The sequence below is a fragment of the Sinohyriopsis cumingii genome, chromosome 1, assembly GCF_028554795.1.
Source record: "Sinohyriopsis cumingii isolate HCF-2022 chromosome 1, ASM2855479v2, whole genome shotgun sequence".
Classification (NCBI taxonomy): domain Eukaryota; kingdom Metazoa; phylum Mollusca; class Bivalvia; order Unionida; family Unionidae; genus Sinohyriopsis; species Sinohyriopsis cumingii.
This window is the reverse complement of record NC_142961.1, coordinates 49,367,900-49,381,689: the sequence shown is the minus strand read 5'-3', so window position 1 is coordinate 49,381,689 and position 13,790 is coordinate 49,367,900. Positions and strand designations below refer to the sequence as shown.

General features: G+C 35.9%; 1 protein-coding gene across 14 annotated transcripts in view; it reads left to right on the top strand.

The window, feature by feature from the left end:
• The first annotated feature begins 409 nt into the window (after positions 1-409).
• Positions 410-13,790, top strand: part of LOC149806838 (uncharacterized) — a 141,463-nt gene continuing 128,082 nt past the window's right edge. For all 14 annotated transcript variants that reach the window (XM_089958342.1, XM_089958414.1, XM_089958393.1 and 11 more), the window contains exons 1-3: positions 410-585; positions 9,584-9,706; positions 11,103-11,355. In XM_089958342.1, coding sequence (XP_089814468.1) covers positions 508-585; positions 9,584-9,706; positions 11,103-11,355 — 454 coding nt within the window. In that variant the 5' untranslated portion in view covers positions 410-507. The remainder of the gene's footprint in view (positions 586-9,583; positions 9,707-11,102; positions 11,356-13,790) is intronic.

The window sequence follows — 13,790 nt, the reverse complement described above, 5'->3', positions numbered from 1 at the left end:
ACGGAATAAATAGTTAATTAATGCAGAAAAATATGATTATATTATAAACACATATTGAAATACAACACGCATTTGTCAATTCAAATAATACGCATATATATTTATTCCACGGTCCACACGTATCATTAAGTAATAACTCGTCTTCGTGCTGAACATACGTATTTAATGATTTGTCTCTGTTTGCGACCGATACTTGAAACATTTTTCAAGCATAATTTCCATAGTGTAATACGTATGAACATTTAAATGTCAAAATACTCGTGAATGAAAAATAACATAAAAGGAACGAAGACGATAAAATGTTTTGAGTACTGAAAGTTACCTCCCATTTTACAGTTCTTTTTGTGACCTCAGATAATTGTGTCATGTGATCAGTAACTACCCAATCGCAATTCCGTCGTATTGCCGCCATCTTTATGAGCGAAGGAAGTGCATGTGTTCGTCTACTAAGAATCCTATAAAGTTTTTATCAAGTAGTCGTTTAATACTTCATTGTCGTAGTTAACAATGAGTTCGGAGGGTGGTGGGAAGTTAAGGCCCAAACGTTCCCACGCAGCACCCCCGAAACCTTACGAAAGGAAAAAGGTAAAAGAACGCAATATAGTTTTCAAGTTAAATTCCCAAAATGCATGCCACTTTCTTTATTTCTTATATAACATTATACGTGAATTATGGCTTTGATACATTTACATCACTAGTTCGTTAGGTAAATCTTGTTCATAAATAGTGAGATATTTTGTTCATACATTTATTGTATTGGGAGTATCGGGATTAAAGGTTCTCACCTGGTCTCCCCCCCCCCCCGTTCGTCCTACAATGTAAGACGTATCACATTTATGTTTTAGTGCTATCTTCCTGCCCAAATAACGACCTTGTATAGAGTGTTCCGATGTCGGTTGACAGGAACGAGTAGTCAAAGTTCCAGGAATATCTCACACTTGGCAGCCCATATCAACATAATTCCACAAATTGATATGTAATTAATATACCTACTGTGCTGTTTTTATCCTGGTGGAATCAAAACCTGACACCAGCAAATGGGCGCATTTTCATGTTCCATTGACATACATTTGAATTTGTTGAAATGCGATGGTAGTCGAGGTATGCCAAAGTATAAGTAGGTTTATATGGGGTGTGTTTCTTGAACGAAACCAAACATTGCTTTCAGTGCCAATCGGCATATATTTTTACTATAATATTTCAACTTAACCCAATTTTGACATTAATGGCTTTCATCGCAAACTGAAAAGTAGGCCAACGAAACTTGAAAATAGGTCCATTTCGTTTGTGAGAATTTTGAATATATTTGAGAAAAGACATCAATGTAAAGTCGTTCTAAAGCATTATGACTTTACTTTGTAAAAAAATGTTGTTATTGGTTGCCAGTTGTGTGAGATATTCCTAAAAATTTGACTTTCATTATGTTAGTCAAATCAAAACACGTTACACAGCTGCGTTAGTTACACAGTAAGTCCTAGTACTAATATTAGTACCCTTACTCGTACCTTGTGGACAGGTTACTAACATGAGCATATGCGTGTTAATGGAGCAAGCTGGGTGTGATTCACACCCGGCGCTCTTTTAGTCTAATAATAACACTTTAAACATATTCCTTGCATATAATCCAATAAATTGAGTAGTCCTCTTATTTAATACCGGAAGTATCGAAAATCTTTGTAGAAATAGTTGTAAAATCTCGTTTACCTTTTTAGCTGATATTTTTGTTTAGATCGCCATATTATTTCAAATAATGATTACTTCCGTTCTCAGCCTCGTTTGTTTGTGTGCCATATAAGGACATTGATGCCTTATTTGGAAATGTAAATAGATCGTAGTAAAAATTTGGTGCCCTTTGGGTCAGAAATTCTGCGCATTAAAAGTAAATACGGTTTATCGGCAACTTTGAAATTCACCAAGAAGCGATTATTCGCACTTGATTGATAATAATGTAGCGTAGAATGTCCAAAATATGGCCTGGCAAGCCTTACGTAGAAAAGGGGTCACGGCAAGAGTCTCGCATTATCTGTCATGGCGGACAGTATAAGGTTAGAGTAACCATGCCAATTTATTTTATCGTATAAGGGCTTAATAAATTCAAAATAAGCCAAACTTCTTTCACAACATGATTATACTTATGTAGTTGATTTCTACACTGTTTGTTTTTCTGACTTTAGTGATGATATTTTTTGCTCCATTACATGATATGGGATCAGTTCGTAGCCTCAACCACAACAAAATCAAGTTGAGGCTACGACATCGTAGCTAAGTAAGACCCAGATGACCAAAACAAAATTATTGTCGAGGTCTTACATGTAGGACTGCACCCCCCATTGAACACTGCTATTTCTTGGATATAGTGCTAGACGTTGACTGTTCTTTTTATCTGTGCAGAAGGTTTTTGGAAATGCATTTTCAAGGAGTACTATTTATTTTTTAGAATTTATGGGGGTCTCATTATTACATATTAATATAATTTCCTCAATAACCCCTAACATACTGTGCCTGGAGCAGACCAAAAGTTCAACTTTAAAAATAACATGGAGTCTGAATTTGGATTTTGGATGATTTCTCATCTTCAAAGGAGAATTTTCAAACATGTCAAAAATTACAACATTTCTTGTAATACCTTAAACTAAATAAATGCTGTAATATTTATACATTTGTGCAAGAGAATAAAAAGTGGGCTGAAAACATTAACCCCCATTGCATTCAGATGCATGGTAATTTGGGGTAAATTATCCCAAGCAAATACATTCTTATCTCCTCACCTCTACTTATCACTTTTGAGAACCTTGAATGCAGTTGCTGACTTGGTTCTCCTCAGACAACTATGTATGTGACCTCTGCGGTATCTTAGTAACCACATGGCATCTGTCAACCATAATCACTATAGAACCAATGTCATTTGCACTGGTAGTTGAACTAGAAGAGATTCCTGATATGGGTCCCCATGCATAAATCCGAATCCCACAGTTCTCGGATGCATCAGATTCAGATTGGATGCCTATGTAGAGGAGCAGAGGGCATAATTCTAATAGGTCATTGAACTTCAACCGAATCGTCTCTCCACATCATCAACATAGAAATGAAAGAAGTATCTGTTGTGTTTCATGGTGCTTAAAGTTAGAAGTCGACCTGTCGTTTTCTCTGACAACGAACCCATCAGAGCATATCTCTGACATAAAAGAGGCACACTTTCTTTGCATGGAGGTCAGGAACCTCCTCTGCTGGGCCACCTCAGTGAATATCATCCACATTCTGGCGAAGAACATATTAATAGTTTTTTCAGGTATGGCAGAGTCATCATAATGGAATGGTGTCTTCGTAACTCCATAACAGACTTGTTTATGACATGGTTGAAGAACAGGCTTCCGTTTATATCTCCTGTACCAGGTCAGATAGTGTGCAGTAGAAACCTTTAGTTTTCACTGTGATCAACTGTTTGCATACATATTTCTGCCATTCAGTCTGCTACTTATACAAAGATTTGGATCTTTGACTGCTTAGATCATTCTCATTGCCCCACTATGCCATCAGTGGTCATAGTTCATCAAACTTTTAGACCTGCACTGGGGATCCCTCTTGCACAACAGCCCCTAGATTCTCTACCTTTACTCTTAGCACATCTTTCAGAACATATTTTCAGACTGTGTTGCCAGTTGCATCTTTAAGGTCACAAGAACTTCCTTATCCAAGGTTTATGATGCCAGGTGGAGAATCTTCATTAGTTGTTGGTGCACTATAAAACAAGTTGATCTCTCCCCCCAGTTATAATGAGGTAGTCAGGGTCCATAACTGCTGACTGCATTGCATTGCATACCGACCGGAGATGCAGCAAAAGTCATAAAAATTAAATGAATATACTTGTATGTTTGTTGGGTGAAATGCCAGTCGAATATGTAGTAATACCATTAGTTTATACAAAAGATGTGTTTTCTTTCACTGCAGAAAAATAAAAATAACAAAACAACAAAACCTCATGTATGGAATCCATTTAAAATCCAATGATGTCCAAAATAAACAAGTTCTTAAAAATTACTTATATAAAAAGTATACATTGGTCCCTCACATGACCCCCCTTGACCAGAAGCCATCCATTCTTTGTGGCCAGAATCTTTTGGCACTGACAAGTTTTTGTTCAAAAGTACCTCATGAAAGGCCACCCCACGACATGACCAGTGGCCAGCATATTAGTACACAAATGTAAAATTTACCTCACATTTTATAATTAATGTGTATCCAGAACCAATATTTAATTACAGTAGGGTAAGTAATCCGATTATCTATCTCAATGTCTGTTTCCAGATGTCGGGTATTTGTTACTGAAAGAAGTGTTGGCTAAAATTACATGTACTGCTAAGTTTATTATAACATTAACACTGACGTTTGCAGGAAGTAGGGTCAGCAATGTTTTGATAGAGCTTTGACCTTCACACAGCAGTTGTTTTTGTTTTTTTAATTGCCGATTGCAACCGGACGTAATTATCAAGCTCATAAAATGGTCAGATAGAAAGACGAAATAGGGTCAGCAATGTTTTGATGGAACGTTCTCCTTCAAACAGCATCTTTTTTTTAATTGATGATTACCGCTGGACGTATTTGTCATGATCACAACATGGTCAGATAGAAATGGGGTCAGCAATGTTTTTGTAGAGCTTTGGGCTTCACACAGGATTTTTTTTTAACTGACAATTATGACCCACGTATTTGTCAAGATCATAATATGGTCAGATAGGCTAAAAATACATTTTGTTAATCAGTACACAGAGAAAAAGTTAACCTTGAACAAAACAAGGTACGAGATAAAGACCGAAAAATCACCTGACAGAACATGTATCACTTCTTCTATAACAAGGTTTTTTGTTTATGAAAGTTTTGTATGCAAATTTAAATTGCACTACCATACAATTAGCAACATAGGAATAAATCATTGCAAAACTTTAACACGTCATTACATAAACAAAGAAATCCTACTTTTAAATGAAGATATTAACTGTTTTGAGCTATATGTAACTTTCCTAGTGTATACTAATATACATTCACATCTCAAAAATAAAGCCCCCACCTGTGGAAAGGTCACCCATCTTATAAGGCCACTTTCCCAGTGCAGAAGGGGTGGCCATATAAGAGGGGAACCACTGTACTCAAACTTCACTCACATGTGCATTCTCTACTTGAAATATTTTGTTATTTTATGTTTTCTGAAACCTGATTGTTCTTGTTTTTTTGAAAGTAAAATCTGATATCTCTCAGCTGCATAAATTACAAGGCTGATTATCCTGGTTTTACAGCCACACCATTCTTTTGTCAGATGCACATGTGGCTTATGAAGTTTGGGTGTGTGTATTTCTGGTGGGTCTTCTTTGTTGCTGTCGGTATTACCTCCTACTTCCTGTTGATCAGGATCATAGTTTCCTTTTGACACCTTGGAAAAACGAGACAATTTCAGTGTCAGTCTTACATTCAATAGTGGGGAAGTCCTCATACATTTTAACCAGTGCTGAAAATTGTTAAAAGATTTCAGAAGTCCCCATAACACAGCTTCAGCCTCTTTGTCATCTTCCTCCTTGAGTCTCTCACACTCATAATACTCCAGTTCTATTGCCTCTTGGAAAGCTCCCTTTAGTCCCTTCTTCCATCATCTCATTATGCACCAGGGAGTCACTATGGCTCATTCTTTCCCTCCAAGATACATCACTTTCTTTAAGCTTAATTTATTAAACACCTCTTCACTTTTCACTGAAGATTTAAGAAGTTCTCTTCTGTAGTTCATCTTAAATGTTGCAATAATTCTTTGATCAAGAGGCTGCGTCTTGGAAGTTATATATTTTGGCACAAAAATAGCTTCAATTTTTCCATTGCTGCCTACAAGGCTTTCTGCAGCTTGGTGGGCAGGGCAATTATGTAGTTTCAGAATTGCCTTCTTTTCTAGTCCTTTGACTCTTAAATATTCCCTCACTTGTGGTATGAATTCCTTGAAAATCAATTTTCAAATATTGTGACTGTCATTTGTATTTTTGCTATGATCAGACTTGAGCTATATTCTCATGTCTACGTGATAAACGCAGCATGGAGATTTATATCATAGCCAGAGGCATTGTTTGTGGTGTTGTCTTGTTTGTGCATACAAGGACTGTTTTCCTGGATAAGCCTCAGCAGCAGCACTGTCAGACAACAGAATTTCTCCACATGTTGTGTAACAGCTTTAAATCCGTACTTTTGTACGTTTAATTCTTTATCAAATGCCTGTGCCTTAAGTATACACCAGAAATGGGCACCCTCTGCAACCTTTCCTGAACAAACTGTATGGAGCACTGCCCATGTCTGTCGTTTGCATATATAGCTTTCTTGCATTTTAGTCCAGCATACAACTGGTCAAAATATTCACAAGTATAAAAGACATGCCACTGCTAATCTTTCAAAGATCTGTTGCTTTCCAGGTGTCAGTAAACAGTGGTTGACCATAAGCTGGTCTACTCTGTAATTGGTGAGCTTTGTGGACAGAGATTAAGTCACCAATATGCTGGGGTGGCTTTTGTGCTAAAGGCAGATTTGACAATACTGTGTACTTTAGCCAGATAGAATAGTTGACAATGATGATTAAGGCTTATTAGAGACATGAGTATTTTTTTGTGTGTATTAGCCTGTTATAAATACTATATCATAGGTTGCCTGAATACATAAGGAGACTTTGCTGAAAATTGTCCAAATCAAGTTCAATAGTTTTAATGTACAAAATTTCTCATGATGTTTAGAATTATTTTTGATATGTTTTTTGGTAAAATTATAACAAAAAGTTGTTATTTTCGTTGATGGGATCCATAGCAATACTGCATTGTATCTGGAATCACATTATAGTGAAGTGCATTATAATGGGTGAGAGCTGTGTTATTATTTTCCTTTTGTTCGTATTGGAGAGCAAAAGATGTTCAGTATCTGCTATCAAGGGCTATAGAGCTGCCATTTCCAACATACTTTATAATTCTCTCAGGGCACACCTAGGGATTCTGATGCACATCACACCGATCTGGTTAAGTATTTTGAGTTTTAGAGACCTGTCTTGCACTCTGTTATGCCCCTAAAGGACTCTTTCTTGTTCTTTTATGGTCTTTAACTGAAACCCTCTATGTACACCACTCCCTCGATAACTTGTGACCTGATAACTCGCGAACCCACTTATAACGTGGTCAGGCATGGATCCCATTTTTTTAACCAGAAAACATTGATGTATTGCTCATTTTATAGTCAAAAAATGGTCGATAACACTATGAAATATCAAATTTAAAAATAGGTCATACAATTTTTTACATTTTCTTTCCAAACGACATTCCTAGTACATTGCAGTTATTGAAATTTGTGTTCTGGGTCTATCTTTTAGTTCCTTTTCAATGTAATCGTTATAAATGCAATGTGTCCTCTTGTAATTAAACGTAAAATGTGTCAGTCTACCTTAACAGCTATGACCGTGAGCGTTTATTCAAGAACCTTATTAAGTGCTGATCATGTTTTGATAATTGACATCAGAAGTATTTGTTGTATTGTTGCATTGAATTAAATGCTGGTCTCCTTTGTATTATCATATTAATTATGTCTTTTAAATCAAATAAAGGAGGTGGAATAAAAGAAAAGTTAAAAGGCACAAAAGTCCACCAAACTTAAAATCTAGAGGCCCTAGTCATGTCGAGTGAACTCACTTCATTTGACCAATTGAACACTTAAAATCTAGTGGCCCTGGTCGTATGTGGGGTTAACTCACTTCATTTGATCAGTGGAACACTGTAATAAATGTTATAGTGTATGTAACATAAACTACCTTAAATTAACCAACTCTTTCATAACTGTGATCAGAGATAACAAGGCAACCAATCAAAATGAATCCTTCGTAAAATAAAGAGCTTGATTTCACAGATACTGGCCATTGTGGGCAAGCGAGTTTCAGAGAATTCTTGAACTGGCACTTAGAGATATCCTCAAGAATGATAAGAAGTTTCATTATTACTTCCCATGAAATCACAATATCAATATTGTAATAATTGAAAAATACACAAATTGAGTTTCGACGTAGGTGATTCTCACAAAATAAATATCATGTGTTTTTTCAAAAAAGGAATCTTGCTTGGTGGTGTATCAACAGTTAGTATAGTTTCCTTCTCTGAGGACTCACGATTTGACAGGGTAATTTAACACCACTACATTAACCAGACTTGTCAAGAAAGCAGTGACGTAATACAGATTTTTTCGAGTGCATATGATGGTAGTTGGAACGATCTTTCATATGTTGGACATTTTGAAAATGATTTTTAAACAGAATAACGAACAACTTCACTAAAAACAAAGCGTCATTGAAATTATCAACGTGATTGTAAAATGAGGATTCAGTCAATCAACACCATCCCCACCCCCATCTCCCAGTTTTTTCGATGTCTAAGCGATTTTTTCTCATTAAATTTTTGGAGGTTTCTCGGTAACTCGTGCCTCACTTATAGTGTGGTCTATGTTTGTGGACCCCGTTGTGCGTGATCTATCGAGGGAGAGGTGTAGCTTTGAATGAGGCCTTAAAACTTTTCATCTGTGAGAAGATGCAACAGGTCATACCTTATCTATTAACACATGTTTTCTCCGGTTTAATGTAAATTGATTCTTTTTCTCTCCGTTGTGAACTGGGATTTTTAGGCAAAAATAAGTTACCTTTGGCAGTTCTACCTGTAGAAATGCCTGTCTCAGTCGAATCTGTGATGGGGATGATCAAGATGTACTCTTTTGCCCAGTTATGGCCCCCTTTTTCAATCTTGGAGCAATGAAAGAAAAAAGTTACGGTAGGAAATGTTCTTCACTTAAGGGCTCTGTAGACATTTATGCAGTTTCTGCATCTTGGTGAATTGTCGCCACCATTAAGAGAACGTATTGGTCATCAATTGGGGCCCCTCCCTTTTATGAAATTAAAAGCCCACACTTCTATAAAATGAAAGCCCACATTTTCAGCCAATGAACAATGCACTGCTGTTACACACTCTTGGTTAGTTAAAATTATGTACTGTGAAAAATGCAATAGAAGTCATTTGGACAAAGCACTTAAATATATGATTGCTCCTCCAAGGTGTAGATATGTTTGCATATTGGAACCGTGGCTAGCGAAGATGCCTCCCCATTACATATTAAGATGTGGATGGTCCATTGCAGTTTGGACATTACATTTTAATTAACTCCCCATAAAACATGAGCTAATATTATGATAGGGCCTGAGACACGAGATTTGGGGTGTTTGCATAAATCCCCATAATTCTGAGCAAGAAGCAATCATATCAGTACAAGGTATGCTGAGAATTTTTTTGTTGAAATAATGGAAAAAATCCTTTGTAAAAAAAATACTTTTTTTGCTCAGAACATTGCTGGTTTTGTGCTACAGAAAATTGTTGGTTTTTTGGAGTACTGTGAAGGCACCTGTCTTACATAGACTGCCAGAGATATGTCTTTTCAGTTTCCATACTCTGTATTTGCCACATCCTCCATTGGTAAAATACTGGTACCGCCTTTTCAAATTACATATTGTTTTTTGTCTAATAAGTGTATATTTTTTCTACAGTCCCTCTTAGGTAAAGTAGCAGAAACTGTGAAGGAGATCTTTTCTCCCTCCTGGCTTTCTGATCTTGTGGCCAACATCAATAAGACTCCAGTCAAAGAGGATGAAGAAGAAGCAGAAAATAAGGTAAACATGAAGATTATTGTTTCTTGTATAGGTTTGTTTAAAATGATAATATTCGTTACCGGAAATATTCCACAGGGGTAATTCATTTACATAGAAATCAAATTTTTCATTTATCATCAATAAAGGTTATTGATAAATATTACATGCTTATTATTCATGCTTACATGACTGTCTACACACTGACAAAACTTGCATCTTTTTCATTTAAGAAATAGCATGGTGAGACATGCTTATCACTCTTGTTGTGGTGGTGTTTCTTGTCATTGATATTAAAATTTTGATTTATTTGCATTTTGTGGCACAGCATCACTGTGGCAAGTAAAGTGCCTTTCTCGAGAATGGACCATGGCAGCCAGTCTCTCCCTCAGTAGAAAAACCTAATGTCTTGAAGCTTGTGAAAATGAAAAATTAACCATTTTCCCAACATCAGTGTTCCTGCATGGGTCTTGAATTTTGGAAAAAGTCTTAAATTTGACAATTGCTTATCCAGGCCTTGAGTTGCTTAGCTAACTATTTTCATCAGAAAATACACCATCTGTATGATGTGAACACATCCTCCCACAGAGTGGAGAAATGTCAGTATGATCTTTTGCACTCCACTCTGTTGCATGGTCATGCGCGGATGGCATGTGTACCTTATGTTATTCTTTATCACAGATGCCATGCTGTACAGACGTAAGACTGTGGACTAAATTACACAGCACAACGAATCAAGTTGAGGCTACGACATCATAGCTAGTCTCTGTCATATAATGCACCATGCTGCAGGAAAAGGCTGCTGATAAATTAGGAGAGCTCCTGAAGTATCAAGTTTGCATTCTACCTGGCAATGTACTTCATGCGGACATGAATTGATTTTTTTCATCTTATTTCCCAGCTAAAAGACCCAATAACTGGAAGATATAAATTTCTTCTTGTTTGTCAGGTTAAGAAAGGAATATTGGTTCTTTACCATTGAATTCTAATGCTGACTGTGAGGGATTGTTAAGTATTGTTAACAAAAGTAAAACTGAATTCAGATCCAGGCTCTGTAACCCAGCACTTAGTGCTATACTGGTGTGCAAAACGTTCATAGTCTCAGCTGGTTCAAAGTGTTTTGAAATGCAACATGAGAGTCTGTTGCTTTTTTAAAGCTCAAAATGTTATATATGAAAACTTGAAGTTGTAGTTGATGTTTAAAGTCCAGAGGGATAAAAAAATCATTTTGTACATATGCTCATTGAACTTTGTATCATGTTATATGTGGATTACTCTTTTTGTCCACTTGGATCACACTTTCCTCACCAGGGGTTGGCATGTATGATAACTGTATGAAAATTTTTGACACCTATCTTCTAAACTGATTCAACGTTGCTGGTTTATCTTGTATTTGCTTATTTTGAAGAATCTTTTTCAGGACAAGACCAAGGATCCCCATGAGACTGGCTTATTGTCTGCAGATAGCATGGGACCAAGTGCCTCCTTTCGTGCATATGATTATGATCCACTGCGCATCAGGAGTAATGGCCAGCCTCGAAATCAGGACTTTCCCTCCCAAGCAGTTTCTTCTTCATTGCCTTCCACAGTTATGTCTCCATTGAACGAGTTCACCTCTGCACAGCTGCCTCTAACACGACTAGTTCAAAAGTCGGATAGCATGCTTGTCAATGGTGAGTAAGGTTGCTGTAAGCAAGGAATCATATGGTAGTAGTAATAACAATCTCCAGAAAGAAAAAGGGGGAAAGATTAGTGCCTCTCATTTTCATAAATGTAGCCTAACATTAGCAACATTCCAGTTCATCTCACCATTCAGAACTACTCAAATTGTTTCAATCATGTGCAGTAAAAACTCCATATTAAATGTGCTTTCAGAAGGATTTAAATGTTTTAACAACAGTTGTACTCAAAGGATCAATTTGAAAAAGTGTTGTTGTAGGGTTTTAACACCATTTTTCAGCACATGATAGGCTATACATGGCGGCCAATATTAATGGTGGAGGAAGAACCAGAAAATCCCCAGGAAGAACCACCGACCCTCAAGAAGCTACTGGCAAGCTTTCTCACATACCCTCATTGGCTGAATCTGAGACTCTAACCCATGCAGACAGAGGTGAGATGGCAGTCATCTGTAACAGAGAGCACATTAAACCAATAGGCCACTTGGGGCCCCTTGAAAAAGTGTTAAATTTAATTTTCATATACTTTTATTTTGTATTGTGTTTTCTTTCATTTTCAGCATTACTAGTGTTTGAATGCTTATGCTTTTTCTCTCTATCCTTACTTACCTCACATATCGATTTAAGGCAGTGAGTGAAAAATTACAGCTGTCGGATACCTTGTTGAATGCATGCATTGAAACAATATAAATAGATGTATAATTCTTGTTTCGAAAGGTTAAAATAAAAAATAAAACAAACACATATAAAAGCTAATATTTAATTACCAGATTACAGCATTGACCTTGATTTATCAAATGGTAGCAGCTGTGTTATCATCGTACATGGCTAATTTTTTGTTGGGGATTTAAAATTCTGGTTCGGGGCAAAAACGATGACCACGAAAATTGATGAAACAACAGTGTAATATAATTCTGAATTGCATCCATGGGTGACTAGATGTTGAAAAAATCTATCCTGTGTCCAGGTTATGTTTTGCCAGAACATCCTTAACTATAAGGCCCCCAAAAAACCATAGTAGTTTTAAAGATTGGGTATGTGGTATTTGTTTTTATAGATAATATTATATATATCTTATATGGTCTTTCTAAAAAGTAAACAAGGGGTCGCGTGATCATCTTATCGAAGGGTATAGAAGCAAATACTTGTTACAGATCACGTTTACCCAGTGTGACCCGACAAAAACCAATCATTTTACTCTAAGAAATAAAATAAAACATTTATTTACATCTTAATGATGAAGTTCCATCATGACCTCGAAAACAACCAATAATTTTTAAATAAAATAGAACCTGTTTATGATGGTTGCTACACATTTTGAAACAAGGTCAGGATTTAGATCAGCACCTGGTGTTTATAAACTAACAGTCAAGGTCAAACTATTGTCTGAAATAAGTATCATCTCCAGTGAATAAATCTACAATATCATGTAATGAAAATTTTTTTTTTTTAAACTGACAAATAAATTTAAATAATTATATATTAAATCAGATACAAGTAAATCAGATATACATAACAATATGTATGCAATTTTTGCAATGGAATTACATATATTATGGATTAATTGTAAGCCCCGGTGGTACAATATCAGATGGCAAGTAAACGGTGTTGATATTCTGTTCATGCTGTATATTAGACGCTGAATTCAGACACAATGATCTGGGTAAAAGAATTTTGAATATTGTAAATCTGTGCCATTTTTCAATGGAATTACTTGCATTATAGATGAACTGCATGCCACGACAGCACAGTAGCAAACAGTGTTGATACCCTGTTCATCATATACATTAGACATGAATACATGTATAAGTGACAATGAGTTGTTCTCTGAAAAAAGTAAAATACTGTAAAACCCTGCATTAATGCGACCATGGTATTAACACAATCCATTTTTTTTTACCCAATTATTGCGTTATACCAGGGTTCCACTTTCCCTGCAATCATACACACCTGTAGAAATCTGCATACTGTTCTGCATCAAGTGGTACCTTTGATGTTCTTTCTCAATGAATGTTATTTCATAAAAGTAAAGGTGGTACTGGTTATTAATTTGTCATAGTTTCTCTTTAATATCCATACCCACTTCTAGAAAATTATTGAAAGAAATACACAAATTAAAAATGAAAAGCCCATTCTTGTAAGGATACCAATAGTTCCAATGATAAGATTTGAAAGTAAACAACACATTTCAACTTATAAACTTGAATAATTTTGAGAATGAAGATCGGTTTCAACAACTATAATTGAGTTGACAACAAATATTTTACTACATGTATTTATAGCATCCATGTACAATCTAGTATATGTTACATGATGACAATATGTATGTGATAATTCTTTGTTAAGTTTATTCAATAAAAATCTTGTAAAGTCATGTATAAAAATAATACAAAGATGCAGCGATTATGATGACTTAAGTGATTCTCACT